Raw genomic sequence first — 20,845 nt, 5'->3', positions numbered from 1 at the left:
AAATGCACTTGTCTGCCACTCTTGCCCTGGGAGGTAATGCCTCTGTAGTGCAAAGTGATAGCAAAACTAGGAAGGGCAAGGGGTAAATATCATATGTGCTGAGAGTGCTCCAAGCCTGCCTCACTGCTCTGCAGCTGCAGCTGCAAATGCTCCCAGCACGGAGCAGAGCTCTCCCACACAGGATTTCCACCCAACAGCGATACAGAAGGCTCTGCAGAAATTTAGCAAAACTGGATTTAATCTCCAACTGTAGGCAGTCATGGCATATCTGGGTTTTAACCTGTCAAGCTCTGCCTCAAAAGCTGTATGATTTCTTCCTGTCTGCTGAAAGCATGAAGAGATATCAGTGTTTAGTTAGAAAACTTCACATGTGAAATTACCTCCTACATGCGGCAAAGGCTGCACAAATATGCCACATGCACCAAACAAAAATACAGAAAGCTTAGCTGTGCTTTGGCCCTCTTAGGTGAGCAATGAAATAAAGGGTGAAACCACCAGACTCCTTGGAAAAGTCAAATATACACTGGAAAAGTGATTTGATCAAATTTTAAAAATCTGTCAAAAAGAAAAGCCCTTAAAGTCCAGCAGGTTCCCTCAGAACTGCCTGTATTTAAGGTAGCTGAGCTTTCTTTTGACAAGTTTTTAACCAATAGACTTGACTTTCTGAGAAATGTCAGCATTTTACTGTGATGGTCACTGAATGCTGGCACTGCCCTGCAAGACAACTTAAAAAATCTGTGTTTATTGAGCTAGCTCAATTCTGACCTGCTAATCATCATTAAAACATCAGCTGGCACAAACCACCTAGGTGACTAAATCCTGACCCTCAGGCAAATATGTAATGAGTACTCATTCTTCAAGGTCTATAAAGCATCTGCTCCATGTAGCCTCAACATTCCCCATCCATTTCTAGTTATTATGAGGAGCCCCTGAGAGGCAGCAGCAGATGACTCGGGCTGAGGCTCACGGAGCTGCAGATTCCCTCCTCCCAGGGAGCGTGGCGGAATGGTGGCTCACAAGGAGCTGTTCTCCACACCCAGTCATGCCAGCTGGCATTGCTGCCTGCTTTCCCAGAAATCTGTGGCCTCTCTCATCTCCTCAGTCTTAATATACATTTAACTTTGGATTTCTCTTTGGCTTCTGCCACTCCAGCCTTATTCCCTACTTATGCAGGACCTTAAAGTCTTAAAGTGCTCTACTAACATTGTACTACATGAGCAAGATTTCTGCAGGTAGAGAAGCAATAAAATCTCCATCCTGGGCAGCTAATCACAAGCAAACAGTCCCATTTCTATTTGAACATGAGGAGTTGCCAACAAGGTTTAAATAAGTAGCCATAAAAACATTTTCAGGTTATCTTCAGTACTGGCACAGCTGAGGAAATTGAAGTGTGCTTGCTGACATTTGGGGAACAAGTTAAATGAGACCATTATGTGCTGAATATTCATCCAAACCCAGTTTTAGGCAGATTGCAGTGTCATAAATATTAGATTGAGAGGCAGATTGTGCTCATTTTGCTGTGGTAAGGGAGATCTAATACAAAACTACTAATGCTTAGCAGGGGAATAATACAAAATGCAGCTGAGCAGTTGAGGCTGGTGGGGACATACATATTAGACTCTGTTCATTGCAGTACTGTTCTTACATTTTTAAATCCTCTGTAAAGAACTTGAAGTTCTCTTTTAGTGAAATTGGTTTGTGCTTCAAGCTGTTCCAGTCCCTCGGGTCTATGGCACACCGTAGTCATTTCTAATTCATCTTCAATTTTATCTGAAAGGGAAGACAGGAAAATATTTATTTTGGTTGTTACCTTTGCTCTGTTAACATGATGGATAGGATGGACTGGATTTCAAGAGCAACAGATCAAAAAGAAACCCCCAAGAGAACTGATCTGTGTAACTGTTTTCAACCTCCTGAAAGCAAAATAAAAGCCATAGGAGTAAAGCAATATCTGACATTTCTTACTGGGCTGCCAATTAGCTGCCCATTGACAAGGCCAAAATGGGTGGTGAGAGCAGAAGGGCAGCAGCAGCCACAGACATTTCATACCTACATATTGAAACAGCGTGGAGGAATAGCACTTTCAGAATACCAGCTTCAAAGAAAGCTGTGCAAATATACTTGAGGGAGCAGACATGCTTAGGCATATTAGACAATGACATTTTACTGAGGGTAAACAGTGAGGGAAACTCTTCTGTGTGTTAACCAAAATGCTTGCTCTAGAGGTACTAAAGGTCACTTTAGTCCTAGGAGAAATTCAAATTTTGTCCACAGTTGCAGAATTTGGAATTAATTCAGCCTGAATTTACACGGACTTTTTGGGGAAAGAGATAAAAAATGAAAAGCACATATGAATTTTATTCAAGAGAGTGCTCTTCTACAAGGAAGAAAAATACTTGAGATCTATCACATTCTGTATTACCATAACCTCACTTCTTTTTTGATGCATGTTTTCCCCTGCCAAGCCCAACCCCCAGCAGCACATGCAATGCTCCAGTATAGATACTTAGTGTCTGTCAGTTTGAAATTCTCTAAACTTCAAGGACCAGATCCAGCCTTCAGCTGACATGAAAATCCAATCTACATTCAAAAGTTGCTAGCCCTAAAAGCTAACACTCTCCTTATTGTCAAAACTGCACAATTCATGCCTTTTAAAAACATTTTCAGTTATTTGGCTCAAGTATAATACAGTATTTTCTGCTGTAAAACAACAATTTAATGAGAAATTTGCAAGGAAATAGAGTGACTCTGAATAGAAGAAAGGCATGAATTCAGAGCAGACTGGCTCAGTGAAAGAACAGACCAGCCCAAATGTGTATTTTCATAAGTTAATTAATTCTGCATATACTTACACACACACATACATATATACATATATTAAACGGAACGTTATTAAGGGAGGGCACATGTCAGTGAGTGCTAATGGTTAATTAACATTGGTTCATTGTGTTAGTATTAAGAAATTGGTTCAAAACATCAGTGAATTCAGCCATACTCTTAATCCACCACATCTGCATCGTCACAGTGAGCATCTGTTGGCCTTGAACAGATAAAATGCATTCCTAAATACTGTTCTGAAGGTCCCCTGGCACATCAAGGGAATAAAGGTGAGAGGCTGTAACAGCATGGGCCAGGAGCAGAGTATCAGCTGTTTATGGTGCAGAAAAAGGCACTGAAGGCTGGCAAGTGGCCAAAAGAAGCCTGAAGGACACACCTTCCCCACACAAAAGGAAAATGAAGAGTCTAGAAATTACAGCTCCTGTTAGAAGAAAAGAGATGAAAAAGGATGTCTGCTGTGGCAAAAAGAAAAAGTAATGTGAAATAAGGGGGAAAGCCATTTTATTTGCAAGAGAATTAGTGCCACAAAATGAAGGAATGCAGAAGCTGTAAAGAGAGAAGAATGTGGGGAAGAAATTCTTTAAAATGGGGGACGAGAAATGAGTGGTTGAAAAAAGGAGATAAAATCCATTCAAAAGGGAGCCAGGTTAGGGAGACCCATCACTAATCTAGATATCTTTCTAGTTACCCCTGGTAAAAAATAAGTTACCTAAACCTTCTCCTTAACACACACATAACCAGCTCCCCTCCCACACATCCCCACTGTCCCCAATGTCATGAGCAGCTTACACAGGACCTTGGCAGGCATTTGTTTTTCTGCTGTGCATGTTGGGCTTGGAGCTTTTCTCTGCTCTTTAACCAGCTGAACATGCTCAGCTTTTCACCCACATTTCCTGTGGCTTGGGTCACCCTAAAGTTCTTTACACTTTCTGTCAATGTAAACTGTAAATGTCAAATACTGGCCAACTACTCTTCATATCCTTTAATATGATTTAACAGAGAGAGGGGGATAAAAGAAGTATCCATGCAGCCTATGTGGTGAGGCTGATGAGAGAAACCAACCTGTTGGAACACTCTCACACTTGGTTTTACTTAATGCCCCTACAATGCAGAGGTTCATATGGTTTCCACAGAGGCAGGAAAGATTCAGCTGAGAAAAGTCATACTCTTTGCAAAGGCGTTTTTATACAACTAATTTTTGTGAGTATTTTATTCTACCTCCTTCTTAAGCAGACAGTTTTTAAAAAACACTGACTGGAACTTGTGTTAGCATTCTAAAAAACATGTAGTTAAATACAAAGGTCTCACTTGTGCAAAACTTGCCATATAGGTCCAAAATAGCTTTAAACAAAATCTACAGAATTACAGCTCAAAACGCAGGGTTGCCTACATGCCCTTTAAAAAAGCAGACCCAAAACTAGGGTCTTGGAATTATCTTTTTTTCCAAAATATTCTTGAATAAAATATTACTTGGTGAATCCTGTATTTTAAGAATGATTTTGTCTTTTGACAGTACTGACCTCATTCAGTGAGTCATTACTTCAAAAGAGTGAAACTCACCTCCTTCAGCTTTCCCTGAAAGAATAGGCTTTCCCAACAGTCAGCTCATGAGCTTGGGTTCCACAAGGCAGGTATTTCTACATTAAAAATAAGCCAGATTACTATTGTAGATTTGAGTCTATCTTCCATGCTGAGAAATGTCTCTCCCTTTTCTATAACAAACTTCAGAAAGAAAATAATGAAAAATGTACCCCTTTCAAAGGGATGCTCTATTTTTTCCTTTTTTCCCTAATCCAGAACCTGTGTTAAAATCTGCCCGTGAAGAGGATCTGACGGTTTCCTGTGGGTTAATATTTTCATCTGCTCCCTCTTTCTCTCCCAAGGGAAGTATTTTAAATCATTTTCCAGTGAACAAACTCAAAAATGGTAGAAACTGCTCCTTCAGGAACAAGCCCCAGTGCAGCAGAGCAGTCCTGGGCATTTCTTGGAACATCACCACAGAAAATAAATACAACAAAGACCTGTTAGGTCATTCTGTCTATCATTTGTCAACAAGGAGCTATTTTCCATATTTCATGATAAAACTTCTTTTAGAAGAAAATAAGTTCACATTAATAGGCCTCACGGATCAAACACCCCATCCTCATGTTCACTACATTTAACACACAGTTTTCATCCCATATTCAAAGGTTTTCCTTCAGCAATGTCCCTGTTCTTCCTTTCTCCCTTCCTGGCCTGGGCTGCAGTGGGTACAGCACAGAGCAGGAGTGACCTGAAGCCAGACCTGAGGACACAAACTGCTCTTCTGTACCAACTGATTGCTTCCAGCTCAATAGTCCTCACCCTCCACAAAGATGTTTTTTTCATTATTTGTTTCCTTTCAGTGCTTGCTCTCAAGTCAGCACTTTTCAATCTTTTTCTTCCATTCCCTGATAACCTATAAATTAACCACAGAAACCTCAGGGGCAAAACAGGAGATTGGCACTTCCTCCTCTGCCCTCACTTTCCATCATGGGTGTTGTATTTCCTTTTATTTACATTTTCATTATCATGTTGGCTTAGTCCCTCCAGCTCTTGAGAGATGTCACTGTATGAAATATGAGCTCTTGCCTTTGTAACCACTACAGTTTTATTAACTGAAGCTCACTGTAGGGCGGTGAGTGCAAGCAAAAGTGTATATACATAAACATATATACATAAACACATGCAAATTCAAACTTTTGATAAGGAATGATATTAAGACATTTTATCTGATATCATATTCTTCCTCAGTTTTGCTTTGTTTACAGTTTGCTGAACACCCTAAGAGATTTGAGTGTAGCAAACAACCTTGCTGCTGGTTTGAAGTTAATTTTCCTCTCCTTCAATCCACAAGTACATGAACAGACCTCAGGACTGACTGCACCACTGCGAGGGATGAGTGTGGTCACCTGCCCAGTGACAGTGACACCTGTGGCCTGGCTGTGCTTTCTGAGCTGGAAGGCCATCCATGCCTCCCTCATGGGAGATGTGCCCCAGGTTCTGGGTACCATCCAGATGCTTACTGAGAGCTTGAACCTTGACAAATAGATCCCAATTTATTATTCTGGACCTCAAAGAATGGGGTTTTTTTGTGGGGGAGTTGTATTTGGATTTTTTGGTTGGTTGGTTGGTTTTGGTGGGGGTTTTTTTGGATGGGTTTTTTTTGTTTTGTTGTTGTTTGCTTGTTTGTTTTGTTTTGTGGGAGTTTTGGGGGGGTTGTTTTTTTGGTTTTGGTTCGCTTTGTGGTTTTGAAGGATTTTTTATTTCTGTTTTTATTTTGGGGCATTGGGGTTTTTAGATTGTTGCTAAGGTATTTCATTTCTCTGCTCCTTGCTCAAGAGCAGAGTGGATTCTCCTTACGGCAGATCGATATTTTAACAGAATGCATTTTAGAAGTTAGTTAACGAGGCTTGCTTTATTCATCCTTTCATATTTGTTCCACTGTTACCTTTTGTTATTTTTACAATTAGAGAAGTTCCATACTCAGACTGCCTGCAAATGGCCCTGCATTTCACACAATGGCCTGAATTGGAAGGGACCTTAAAGATCATCCAGTTCCAACCTCCTGCCACAGGTAGGGACACCTTCCACTGATCCAAAGAGTATTTGTGCACAATAAAACAATTGGGTGTTACCCACCAGCTGCTGTCTCAGCTCTGGGTTTGAGCATCACATTTCTGAGCCTGCCCATCCTTCCTCCTGCTGGCAGCTGCACCCACAGACCTTGCACAGGGCTGGGTTTGCTGGGCCAAACTCACTTGGGAAACAAGCATCAAACAGCACCAAACACATTTCTCAGGTGAAATCCTGCAGCATTTCCAACCCACCTGCCTGGCAAATGAGCAATAGTGAAGCCTCACACAGTGCTGGGGTTGGCCAAAGAAAACCCAGAGCCTAAAACACAGTTTAAAGGAAGGGAGTAAATGATAATTTAATAAAAATGCAAATGACCCTGTCCCCTGCATCCAAAGGCTGCAAGGTGAAACTGCAGAACATCAGTCTCCATGGCTCATGGGAGAACTTTGAAAACAAGTTGCTTATAATAAATTCACATTTTGTTAAGGAAAAAAGTCAAGATGTAAAGTGCAGCTATGGGCCCAGTGTTAATTGTAAAACTGACAGGCGTTAGATGAAATGGGTAATTTTACAAATACAGCTGAAGGGGATTAAATTACATGCAAGAATTATTAGACTGGATCTTGCTTTTATTAAAAAAAAATTAACTATATTTTAGGAGCAAGGACCCGAAGAAAAAATTAACTCTAGTTTATCCATGACATATTTGAAATTAATCGCCAGACAGAATGTGCTCTTCGGCAGGTCTCCCAGGAAAGACGTTTTGCCTGTGGAAAATCAATTGCAAATATTTGGAAATTTCATGAAGAGAAATAACTTATGACCTGAGTCCATAAATGCTCATTAGGGCAGGAAGTTGTGGAGCAGGAGTTGGGCGAGAGCTGCGCTGCGGTTGCAGCCCTGCCCTGCCCTTCCCAGGGGTTCAGCAGCTGCTTTTGGGGTGTCCCTGGAGCTCTGAGCTGCCACAGCCCCAAGCTCCTCTGTCACACAGCATTTCTGTGCTGTGCCTTGTGCTCCCCCAGGGCAGTGTCCCAGCCTTTCAGTGACCCAATCTGCAAATCCTGCACACCCCTAGAGCCAGGCAGGGACAGAAGCAGCAGGTCAGATTCAGCTGTGATCCCAAAAAAGGGGCAAGGACAATCTGCTCATGGCAAACAGCAGTTTAAAAATGGCACAGAGGTACCTATTGATGTATCAAATATTTAACATATTTAATTAATGCCGAACACACATTATTATTAATAAAAATAATTCTTAATATTATACTGCCTGGATGGAGAGATTGGTTTACAAACTAAATAGACTCTCACCAGACAATAAACCAAAAAGAGAGTGGTGTCTCCTTATCCACTCCCTTTTTTCTGATATGATTTCTTTACTCTTTCAGGCCTATTTTGAGTTGGATTTGATGGTCCTTGTGGATCCTTTCCAACTCAGAATATTTTGTGATTCTGTGATTTTCACCACTAAACCAGCAACATCAAATTCATTACAGAAAAAACCAAACTTGAGCATGGTCGTTCTGCCTGTGTGAACCTGCAACACCATTACTTGTTGAGAGAAGATACATGAACACCCAACAGTGTATAAAATTCCAAGATAAAACCAGCTAATAATAACAACAAATATAAGTGCTAAAAAATTAGATTTTTTAGATTTCTTGTTTAATCCTTCAATGATCTATGCAAAATGTATAAATACTGTCCTCTGCCTCTGTACTTCTTTAATTAGTTTCACAGTTGTACCCAGGGATGCAAAACCAAACATTGTTCTCCAAAAAAGGAGGCACAGAACTTTGAGGTACCTCCCAAATGTCTTTCTGGCACACAACTAAGATCAGATACAATGGTTTGAACATGAAATACGCAATGTCAAATTTTAATTCAGATGTTTCTGCAGACACTGTATGAAGTCCATCTGTCATTAGAACTGCTTTGGCTGTGGCCATTCCCAGAGGAGGAGAGTGCAACATGTCCTTCCACTGCACTGGCCCTTACCCAGGACTGCACTGCCTTTTCAATCTTCCTTGCACATTCCCACCCATCTTGTAGCAGCACTTAGAAGAGAAACAACTTGCCAAAACAGGTGGAAAACCAGAGAGCTTGCTTGGTGCTTTGTTGCTTTTCCATGGGGACGTTGCAGAAAATGTGCTTTTGGGACAAGTGCTTTCCTCCAAGCAGCTGTTCAAAGATGAATTTGGAAAAAAAACCCCAAAAAACCCCTCACTGGAAAGATTAGAACAACACTTCCCTCTGATGATTTTCAAAAAATTCACACTAATACCATCTGAAAACTTTAGCTGAACCAGGAAGCACTTGACTCATGTGATAAAACATCACACACAGGAGGACTCAGAAGTCGAGTCAAAGTTGGAGTTTCCTTCCTGGGAGGGCACTGGGCTGCTGGAACTTACCAGGAACTGGGACATTTCCTTTCTATTTCTGTGGGGAAAAACTCAGCTGGGGGAACCTGTTTCCTAGGTTAAGAAACCTTTTGCTACAAAAACAATACAACTGATAAGGTCAAACTGGTTTAAATTTTACCTCTCTGATACACATAAAACCATCAGGCAGGGTCTAGGAAAAAGTAAGAAAAAAAATTAACAAAAAGAATGTAACAACTACTCACAGCTAATTTTAAGGTGACATTGGATGTGTTCTGCAAGTGCCACAGAGTGCCCTTTCCCAGTGACTGTAGGATTGTTTCCAAGTCCATTTTCCATTTTTTTCCCCCGAACTACCTCTTTCCCTTACCCCAAGCAGCAGGAAATGAAGTCAGAGCTTGCTGTCCCCTGCATGACCATGAAACTCAGGGCAGCATGTGAAGGGAAGCAATGCACCCAATCATGCACCCATGCTGACAGCAAGACAGCAATGCAGCAGTCGTCCTACAGCGACCTGGATAAGGGGTAAGGAGCACTTTTCATGCAAAGGCTGTTGAGGGACCCACAGCCTTGTGCTCCAGAGTTTGGGTCTCCACAGCAGTTGAAATAAAACAGTGATTAGTAAGCATGAAGAGGTCTCAGGTGGTCTGGAAGGCTCCAACTGGTGTTCTTTGCAGTCACGTTACTTGCTACATGATCACATCCTCTGGGAGAAAATATCATTAGAAAATTAGGTTAAAAGTAAAAAAAAACCAAACAAGTAATGGTTATAAAGATGTGTATATGTCTTCTCATGGCACCAGTTTCTTTTTACTGGAGAGCTGGGCACACAGCACAGTCTGGAATAACCTGCAAAAGGCACAAGAGTTTTGGAAAGAATGTGGCTTCCCAGCCTGACTGCCAGCCTGGGCAGCTCCTGCCCTCAATCCAGCTGGCATCTGTTCCCTTCATTTCCAAGTAGTCTGCACCTCCAGCTGCCCAAAATGTCCAACACCACTCCCACATCTTTCCTGGGGCTGCTGCTCAGGGAGCTCCATGAGCTCAACACAGCACACCTTGTCCCTGAGAGCTCCCAATGGACTCTGGAATCAAGTGAGCCATGGATGTAAATCTTACAGACAGAGCAGTCCACACTAGGAGACTTACTGAAAGCATAGAAAAACAATTAGTAAAATTTAACGAACTCCACTACATCACACGCAGTATAATCATATGACTTTTTAAACTTGATCCATCAATAAGAGAATGAGCAGGTTGTTTAAAGAGGCCCTGAATCTTGGCTGAAGACAAAGGTGTTGAGACATTAGCCATGAAATCACCTGCTTTGCTGGGTAACCTGAGGACAGGAAAAAAAAATCTCCCATTTCAAATCTAATGAGGATAGTTCTTAATTTGCATGCTAACACTAGCTGAACACTAATTTCCATTGATGGGAACAAAGAAATGTAAATGTAGTCATTAGAGAAAGCATGATAGCAGTGGCCTGATTTAGTAAGGGTGATGATAAAAAGCATGGAGTATATGGAGAGGGCCCATTGGAAATACTTAGCTTGGAAAGGTGAAGATGCACCAGAGATTATTTTGGATAGCAGGAAGACTATATGTGGTGCAAAAAAAAGAAGCAAAAAATAATCTAAATTTCTGCATAGGGTAACCTTGTGGGTTATCAAAACTTTAAACTGTAGATAATGCCTTCTGCATGAAAACAATATTCTCTTCTCCTCTCTGCAGAAATAGGGGAAAAAAACCTTAAGTTCTTGTAACAATACATTATTCTTCACTGTATGAAAAACTTCACAGAGTCAGTTTTCAAGAGTAAAATGGAAAATTAATTCCCTTCCAGATTATTAAAACTATGACTATGAGTTTAAGCTTTACAGCCGTTACTTTCTATTTAAAGCCAAATTTTTCTTTTTGGAAAAATGTCACTTTTCAATAAAAAACCCAGAAAAGTTCTTAATAGTAATCTCAAATTCATATGTGATGTCTACTTAGCATATTGAATAGCACAAATAAAAGAAATTATGATTCCTTATCACCACTTATAAAACCTCTTTCCAAAACATGAAAAAAACAGTTACTGAGGACTTGATCATTTGTTATTTCTCTCAAGAGATGTCTCACAGTTTGCGAATTTTCTGTTTTTCCCTAAGCCCCCCACGTTATGGATTACTCTCTGGGCAGCAAAATAGAGTAATTTCTGAGCAACTACAGATCAATGAAAAGGAAAATAAATTGGCAAAAACTCAGTTCATCAGTTTTGAGGGTCACTTCTAACATGCCAGTTGTTTGATTGCAAACAGCAGGAAATGCCATGGCCAAACCATCAGGGCTGGGCCTAGGGAATAGGACCCCAAACTGTACCTGATGAGGGTGAGCTGCAACACAACTGCAGGAGAAAATCACAAAAAGACTCTCCTTAACCCATGTAAATCCAATTGCATTTTTGAGTGTAATTTGATAAAAAGTTTTTACTTTCTAGCTTAAAGAAAGATGAAGGAAAAACAAACACAAACAGGTACCAAATAAGATACAGGAAGCAGTGATAGAAAAATGGAGAAAAGCCTGAATTTGCAGTCACAAGATCCTATTTCGGCAGTGCATGCTAATAAAATGCTCACATTTCCCCTGCACTATCTGCATGGCAGCATTTTGTGTTATTGCCCATGCCCAGTCATCTGAAAGTTCAGAAATTTTCTAATGAAGAGTGAATTTTATTTCATTCCTATTGTGCTGGTAGGAAGCCATTGCACACCCTAGAACTATTGTTTGACTTTGTTCCTATTATCTGAGAAACTGAACATGGCTGATAGCCTTTATTTCAATGCTGACCCAATCCTGTTGCAGAGCAGATTTCTGGCACAAGGTAAAAAGAAGGTACTGCTTGTCTCACTTTCAGGAAACCAGTGCACTGGAGTGCTGTGGGGTATGATGAGACATTTTGCTGGCTGCAGGTACATCTGCCTAGGTCTCTTTTTTGTCAAAAGGGTTTTCAAAATCAGAAAGCATCTGTTTTAGACTCTAAACCAGCCTGTTTGTTAAATTGAAAGAAATTTAAAGGAACTAATTAGAATAGATATAAAATGGCATTGTGCTCAAATCCCTCACTGGTAAATATTCTGAGGGACAGGTCCTTAGCTCTAAGATTGCTTTCAGTCAGCTCTGCTGTCTTCTCAGCTCCAGGAGCACCAGCACAAACCCCCTGCCCTCAGGGAGAAATATATTTATTACATAAACATAATATAGCTGTTGAAAATGATAGAACTTCTACAATTTTTTAACTAACTTCAGTCAGGAATTTTGTTTGTCTTTGCCCAGAGGGAAGGGAATGGCAGTTTCTTTTCATGGGACTCTTCCCTGGGCGAGTTTAACACCTCAATGGACTGGGAGCTGCCAGAGGATGCACAAGAGAAGCGACTATTAACAAACAGCAACACCCCAACATCCTCCCCCTGGTGTGTTGAAGACACCTGGTCTGGGAAAAGATCAATAAAAGAACAAAGAAGGGATCAATAAACAATAAGACACCAAATACTAAGAAAGAACTGTGTAACTTGGGAGCAATGAACATTGAACCAACAAATTTCTCGAAGTTTTGTCTATATAAGCATGTGAAAAATCTAGAAAAGAACCATGTGTGATGAAAGGATTTTCTCTGTACTATCCAGGCAATGGGTGGATCAGATGATTTCTGTTGCCCATCCTGCCCAGACTGAAGTAATGCCTTAATTATCTGAAACTAAAAAATGTTGTTGGAGAGTTTTTGTTTTCCCGTCACTTTCAGTGACATAGCCAGTGGAAAAATTACTGTCCTGCAGTTGCATCACATCTGTTATGGAAGTGGCAAGTAAAAGCCTGCAATTTGCTCTTGGCTGCCTCTAGTTAGGTCAGTAGGAAAAACCTCCTCAAATTATGCAATCTGCTGCTTCTCTGCTGCTGAGTAGTTGCAGGGGGTTAAAAAAAGACAAAATAAAGATGTGGGTACCTGCCCTGCACCATACACCTGCTGCAGCACCACAGCTCCTGCACCTCACAGGGACAAACCTCTTCTGCCTCTTCCCACCAGAGCAGCACCACCTTCACCTCTGCTGCAGCTGCCACTGACTGAGCTGGAAAATGCCCCTGCTTAAACCAGACACCTCTGCCCCAATCCTCCTCCAGACCTCTCAGGATGAGCAGCCTTTTATTTTCAATCTTACTCACTTTTGAGTGACAACAGTATGAACATGTTCCATTTCTCAGCATTACTCCTAACTGTTTAAATATCTCATTTCCTTACATTGTCATAACACAGCAGTTTACACGTCAAAGAAAGCCTCATGTTGTTACACTGCAAAGGGAGAAGCATACTCTTAATCAGTTTTGTGCTTTGTAAGAAATACAGTATATCACTTAGCAGCAAAACAAGATATTGAAGTGCCATTTGGTAACACACCAATTCCCAACTGAAAAGAAATAAAAGCAGAAAAATATTTACATACTGACTTTTTATATAGTTTAATAATTTTATATGGTTTGTTAAATCAATATATTTCCTGCAAAACATGGGTTTTACAGGCCACAGAACACAACAGCCCTTTCCATTTTACTCAGTTAACATGATATTTGTTGATATTCAGCATCACTTCCTCAACTCAGCTTCACGGTCTCTGAACAAAAGATAGCTCAGGCTGACATACAGCCTCACCCGCCCCTCAACCCCACCCCAAGAGTGAGTCTGTGTTTTGTTGGGGTGTTACAGGCTGTCTCCCTCAAGCATTTATGGTCTTAGATGAAGAGATGGGGAGTAGGTCTAATAGTGAACAGATGTGCTCATTCCCATGGTAAAGCCCAGGAACATCTCCATGAGCACCTTTTCTGGTGGGTGGTCAGGCTGGGGTGTGCCCAGGAGCAGAGACACCACATGAAGAGCAGCACACACACACTTTGGAAAACCAAGTGTTCAGTGCTGCAAATCATCCATCTCATGCTCAACCTCAGGAGCTCAGGTCTGGGCTAGAGTTGAGACAAAGGCATTGACTGGCACTGTGTCCAAACTACCACCAACATGCGTCTGTGGTTTGTGATGTATTCTGCTATTTTCCAGAAATTCTTTAGCAATCCCAACAGCAAGTCCAGGCTTTGCTTCACACAATTTTTTCCCAAACTCCAGTGAAGAATTTTGCAGAAGAAGGAATTCTGTACTCTGTCTCAAACACAATTCTATATCCATAGAGGCCCTGAAAAAGCCTGTCTGAACAGTCAATCCAAGGACAAACCACCAAAGTAAAACCTTTGCAAAAACTAAGCTGCCCTTTGGGCATTTAATAGTCATGGCTACAAATAAATTGTAGGAGTGCAATAAGACACATTATTAAACTTTTTTCCAACATCTTCCCAAAAAACGAGCCCCAAACCCTAACTCTCTTCTCCTTCTCAGATGACAGCAGCAGTAAACCTTTAGCCCAGCAAAAAAATCCAGCTAGCACATTAATGGTCTCAGAGCAGAATTCACAATCAGTCATTTCCCTTTAGAGGACTCAAAAACCAAACATTATAAAACACTGTTATCCTGAGAGTGGACTTTTGCAGAACTTGCAGTATTTAGCTGGAAACACAAAATCATTTATGAAAATCAGGTCTTACATCCTTAGCAGAGCTTGTACTGGAGAGCCCAGGTATCCGAAAATAGGAATGTTTGACACAAACTGCAGCAACATGCACAAAGCTTTCCTGCCTGCACGGAGGCTCCTTTCTGCCTCCTAGACAGGAGCATCAACAGCATCCACAGCTTTTTTTTTTTTTTTGCTCTCGGTAATGTGTTACAGCCAGGAGTGCCATTCACAGCATTCAACTCCTTATGAATCTACTTCCTGCCTTACTATGGAAATTAATTACATCTCTGCAGCTTTCCAGCAGAAAAGTCTCTACACTAAAATGGGAATAATAATGCTTATACATCCAGACATGCTTTCCCAGTGCTTCATTCAAGTTCCCTCGACTTCATTAGCTGTCAGTTAATGCATATTTTTTGTTAACTATGGGCCTGACTTCGGTTCTGTGCTGCCACATGACACAAAGTCCCACTCGAGTCACAGCAAAAACTCTCAAAATGTGCATTTTTTATAGGTTGATATTTACACAGTGCCTCAAGTACAGCATTTGTGTCTAAACCACTCCCCATACTTCAATCAGCAATCAGTAAGGAGTGCAGAAAAGAGTAACAGTGATGAGGCAGAAAGGTGACCAGCAGGAAGAACTGATGGCAAACAAGCATGTGATTAAATAAATATTATAAAATTATCTGAAGAAGGTGCACCAGTTTCTTTTACCATATTCCCAGAGCTACTGCCACTACATGTTGCTGAGCCTTCTTTTCATTCCACTATAACAAATCAGGTTTAAGAGTTGTTGTTCTATGAGCAGTTATACATCCATTGCTTATCCAGAAAAGCCGACATGTGGCTTCCCAAGCAGGGAAGCAATCCTGATGCATGCCATGTTCCATTACAATGCTTTCTAAACAAGGGCCATCAGTCAACCATTTGGAAAGTGTAATCACCAAAAAAACAAGACTCTGGACTGGTACAGCAGAGGGAACCCAGCTAGCAGAGGGTAGAGAGCACTCTGCCCTACCAATATTGGCCTCAGAAAGGCACAGGGAAGCCTAAGAACAATATGAATCAACATACAATATGCTCATTAATCTTTATTCCAAAGGTAACACCACCACTTTGTTGTCTTTAGTATTTCATTGAGCAAACTGGGCGACCCAGGGGGATTTCCAAAACGCAGATGAGTAGTCATCATAGAGGGACATTTGTTCTGTGTCTAGATGTGTTCCTATTCCAGGCCTGTCACCTGCTCAGGCCCTAAGCTCCCATTACAGCTGTTTCTGTGTTGCAATCAAGCTCTCTCTAAATCTTGGGCATGTGCTGAACTCCATTCAGGAGGAACCCTTTGCTGTGCAAACTGGTAGAAAAACCAAAGCCAAGTACCAACACAGACTGGAAAGAAAAAAAAAAAAAAAAATCAGGATTCCAAAAAACTGCAGTCTTGGCTATTCACAGCTAGCACAGCGTGCCCTGGGAGCAGATTTCCAGATTTCAGCAGAATTCTCACCAAGTCATTGTTCCTAATCTCTATCACTTCACACTTTGTAGCATTTTCTTCTTGGGAAAGGTGACACATAAGAATGGCTGTCTTGGGTCAGACCAAAGAAAGCCGGGGAAGAGAAAAAGAACATGATGAACACAGAGTGATATGCCTGAGCACCACAACCTGCTCCCCAGCAATCTGAACTCCCCAGTCCAGAGCAGATGACTTTTACCCAACACATGCAATGCTCTTCAGTAAATTTGGAGCCCCTGTTCTCTTTCTATGCACAAATATAATGTAACAAGATTTTCTGCTGTAATAAAATCCAGTCTAGATTGCACTGAGCATCATCACAGGAATCAGTCATGTTGCTGAGACCTTTCCACCACTCAGTTGAGCTCACAGAGGGAAATTCCCTATGACTGGATCCTGGTCTCCATCAGTTCTATCAGCAGCCTCAAAGTCAGGGCCCCACCACTGAACACTTCATAGTAGGGACAGTTCCTACACCAGAGCTTTGTCATTTCAGCAGGCCATATTTAGCTGTCAAGAATTTAGCTGCTCTGAGAGAAGCAGAGGGGCTTTTCCTGGATTCCAAGCTTGTGGCACACTGGGGCAGCCCTGGCTTATGAACATCCAGGTACAGGTGCCCCTTTTCCAGGAGACTGGCTCAGGGCCACACAGGGAGCCCGAGACAGCCCAGGGTTACCCTCAGACTCCTGCAGCCTCACCTGAGTAGAGGAAGAAATCTGCTGGTACAGGTCACCGTGCAGAATTTTCTTTTTTTAATTGGTAGAAATGAAGAACAGAAAATGGAAAAATGTTCATGCAAATTCTACTTCCTGAAAAATTATTATCTAGCCAACTGCAATGAAATGTCCCTTTCCCCTGGCAGTGTAATAGCTGGAGACATGAGAGGCAGCAGCAGGGTAGCCCCAGCCTCCCACGAGGGGCACAGAGCTCACACCCTGACACACAGCACATTTGCAGAGGACCAGTTTATTATTAATGGGTAACTATACCCAAAGAAAATCCCCACCAGAGCTATTCACAGCATAAATCTAACCATTTAAGCATATTATGATACTTTTACTAGTCTAAAGTTTGGGTCAGGAGTTACTGCTGGGGAAAAGAATTAAATTGTGGTACATGAGGGCATCCAAAGGATACGCAGGCAGCAAACTTTAAAAAAGCTGGCCCAAGCCACTGGCCTTAAACTGATCTCCCCAGGTGGGAAATGCAAGCTGAGCTGGACCCAAGGCAATATTACAATTCCATAGCAAAGGAAAACCATGAGAATGTGAGGCCATTGAACATGATGTTTTTTTAAAAGAAATACCAGAAACTCTTCAGAGGGCACTTAATGAAATAGTCATAAGAAACGTCTGAATTATAAATCAGGTAAGTAAACTTTTTTTTTCCTTTTATGGAATAGGTAATTTATCAAAAAAACTCTGATGTGCCAAGACAATGCATTACAAATGGACTTATTTTCTCTGTGAATTATTGCTGTCAATGTGCTTTTTTTCTCACTGAAAAGAAATACAGAAAAGAATTTGAAAAGAAAATCAGACACTTTAAGTTCCTGATTTATGACTGCACCAATTTCCATTTAGACTGGTTTGTTCTAGCTTTGAGTTAGGAAAAGGTTTTCAGAAGAACAATAATCAAAGAATATATAATGGGGTGAAATCAAGCAATCAGAAATAGTAATTAGTTCAGTGCCTAATTCAAGGACATTTTAGTCCTGAGTTATTATAGGAAAAATAGAACTGTATATTTGCACATTCAGGCAGGTTTTAACTACCATGTAAAAACTGAGGGCTTTTTCTCCCTCAGAGGCACTTTTTTTTTGAACATGTGGGATTACACACACTTGGCAATGGCTGCAGACTTGGCAGGACAACTAATAATACATTCAGAAAAAGAAGGTGAGTGGGTAATGATGGAAGGACAAACACAAGTTAAAAACAAAAACGCCTAGTAAGGGCACTCTCAATCATGTGTAGTGTTTAGCCATGGTTGCAGCAGATCACAAAGCTGTAGTCTTCCCTGATATTTTATTCTGGATTGGGACTTTTCACCTAGAGAGAGAGAACCTGTGCCTCTAAGTGTGTGTGCATTCCCTTCCCATGGAGGGCCTGGCTGTGCTCTCCCCAAGGCAGCCTGAGCACAGTCTGAGGAGGGAGCACGAAATGAAGATCTGCAGAAGATGCAGAAACAGCCCCAGGCAAGGACAGGCAGAGCACTCAGCTCTACCCCCAGCCCAGTGCCAGATGCTGCTGTGGGCTGAGGCTTTCCAGGGGGTGTCCCAGAGCTGGTGGCTGCAGGTCCCTGTGTCTGAGCCACCCGTGGAGGCATGAGCCCTCAACAGGACACTGAAGCCATTTGGAATTCAGATTGGTTTGTGGGAGATGTCACTCTGCCAGAGCTGATACTCCAGATTGGAACAAATTAAACAAACCCATTATTTTCCATTAAATGGAAGTTTGGACTATGATTTAGAAAACTTCATTTTCTAAAATTTTATTCCTCACAAATTTTCACATGACCGTGATAAAGCCAGAAACCATCTCCCCCTGCACCGTGTTTGTGGTCAGTTTGTCACAGTCTACTGACAGCACAGTGGCTCTTTGCAGCTTTTTCTCTCTTAAGTTACCCAGTTCCATAAAATTTTACTTCTTCACTGGGGAACTATGCAGCAAATGAGCAGAGCTGTAATATATCTATGCTCATAACCTACACTGGAATTCTGCACAACAGCAATTTCATGCTAAGGATCTTTAAAAAAACAATTAGCTGTTCTTTCTACTTTGACCTTAAATGTCAGTTTCTTATGATCAGTTTTTTTGGGGTTTTTTTGTTTGTTTGTTTATTTGTTTGTTTTGTTGGGTTTTTTTTAATGAAGCTTTGGTTAGGATTTTTTAAAACAGAAATATTTATTTTCCCATGCTGAAAACACCTGTAGGTTTGCTCACATTTATTAAAGAAATGTGTGTGTGTGTGTGTGTGTGTGTGTGTGTGAGTATACACTTCCTGTTCAGAAACAGCAGTGTGTAAAACAGAACATGCCACAGAAATACAAAGCAAAACTAGCATCCCCAGCAGGAGTGAATGTGGGAGCAATTTTCCTCTTATAACAGGTGGACCACTGCATTATGGAAATTCACCTTTGCAAAGACAAGTAAAAGAACAAATTGGTTTGGTCCAGCCAGAACTGAGGAGAAAAACACCACTATCAAATAAGCACTCTGCAGATCCCATCCAAACGAGCCAGTACTTCCCAGAAGATCACTTCTTCCCACTTTGCAGAACTGCTGTTCAAGTTGAGCAGATTGCTTTAAAATATGAAGCATAATCAAGCAGAACAAAAGTACCAATTAAGCTCCAGTTGTACAGAAGAAACTGCTCAGAAAGTACTGCTCCAAAACAGATCCAGATGTTTCAGTAAGAGGAAATGTTCTGAAATGTGTGTGGTGCTGTGAGCAAGCTCTCTGTGGACACACAGTGCTCAGTGTCCCCCGGCAGGGTGGGGACAGCACCAGGTGGGACAGCTCAGGGCTACACCCTGGCCATGGGTATGGGCTGTGCTTTGTGGATGTGCTGTCGTGGGCAGCACACTCACCTCGGGCATTTGAACGGATCTTGATCTCGGGCAGCCAATAGTGCCTCCATGTCTTCTTTATAAAAATATTATGCTATCAGGTTAGAAGATGTAGATTTCACTAACCTGTCTAAGGATCTTTTTGCTTCTGAAACATACTAATTTTCTGACTGGGAGAGGAAGGCCATAAGGTTTACATCTTCCCAGGCTGGGGTCTGGTTTTGATCAATTCCCTAAAAGCACTGGCAAATTCAGAGATCTGGTCTGTTTTTGAAATACCACCAAAAAAGAGTGATTTGAGAGTAATAAACACCAGTGCTTGTAAACACTGGAGCTGTTCTGGCTGACAATGTCTGAAGACTTCTGCAGGCAGAAAAAAAATACACAATTAGGAACATGACCAATGCCAGTATGCAGCTTATTAAATTTTCATGCTGACTCTGATTGCTTTCATTTAGCAGCACAGATGTTAAACCAGGATGAGGAGATAGAGTGCCCATGAGTACTGGGAAATGGCTGGCAATATGAGCATGATTTGGAAAGCAGTCACTTAGAGCAAATGTCACTCACATGCGCTTATCGCTCTTACCAGTTAGTTGACTTAAAAGATGCCATGAAAACATTTTAATATATTAGATTTTATAGTTCTGATTCTTCCATTTTGTTTTAAGGAAGTCATACAGCAGCTCTAATGCAGTCCATACAAGGAAATCTGCCAAAGAGCAAGAAGCACAAGGAGCAGGTTTAGATGAACATGCCATCATGGGTAAGTTCACCCCAGAGCTGGACCTTGCACAGATGAGCCCTTTGGCTCTTTCCCTTTTGCTCTGGGCTCTGGCTTCAGGCTGCCACAGGACCACCAAAGGGAAAAGGCAACCAAGACCCACAACCTGTGATGGGAACTTCTGGTCTAGGATCAACCTAGGGAAGCCTGACCAGTCTGCAGGTGCACACTCCTATTTATTTTAGGGAGGAAGAAATACTTAGCTTGAAATGTTTTAAACGGGTGCGTGAAGAATAAAGAAGAAAAATTTCCCTTTCAGAATGCTTCAGATTTCATCTTGCAATTTCAATACCCCTTTTAATCATCTACATGAAATTTAATTAAGTTTTGGCCTAATGCCAGCGTATGAGGACAATGGAGAGCCAGAGCATTGCACGTGCAAAGACACACAAAGGAGAGTCTGCTGCTGCAGCCTGTGAGCTGCCAGCCTTGCTCTGGCAGCTGGGAGCCCAAGCTCCTGCCCTAGGGCAGCTGGAGCAGCCCTGCAGTGGGGTCACAGGGCACTGCTGCCCCTCCAGCCTTAGGGACAGGTCTGGCAGCTTCACTGCTTCAACTGTTTGTG

The 20,845-nt window shown here is 41.6% G+C and overlaps 1 protein-coding gene across 8 annotated transcripts in view; it reads right to left on the bottom strand.

Moving 5' to 3' along the window:
* Window positions 1-20,845, bottom strand: part of KCNIP1 (potassium voltage-gated channel interacting protein 1) — a 400,236-nt gene that overhangs the window by 20,394 nt on the left and 358,997 nt on the right. For all 8 annotated transcript variants that reach the window (XM_085073218.1, XM_085073217.1, XM_085073219.1 and 5 more), the window contains one exon: window positions 1,646-1,770. In XM_085073218.1, the coding sequence (XP_084929344.1) occupies window positions 1,646-1,770 (125 nt within the window). The remainder of the gene's footprint in view (window positions 1-1,645; window positions 1,771-20,845) is intronic.

The sequence above is a fragment of the Lichenostomus cassidix genome, chromosome 13, assembly GCF_008360975.1.
Source record: "Lichenostomus cassidix isolate B80296 chromosome 13, HeHo_3.0, whole genome shotgun sequence".
Classification (NCBI taxonomy): domain Eukaryota; kingdom Metazoa; phylum Chordata; class Aves; order Passeriformes; family Meliphagidae; genus Lichenostomus; species Lichenostomus cassidix.
This window is presented reverse-complemented; position numbering and strand designations above follow the sequence as displayed.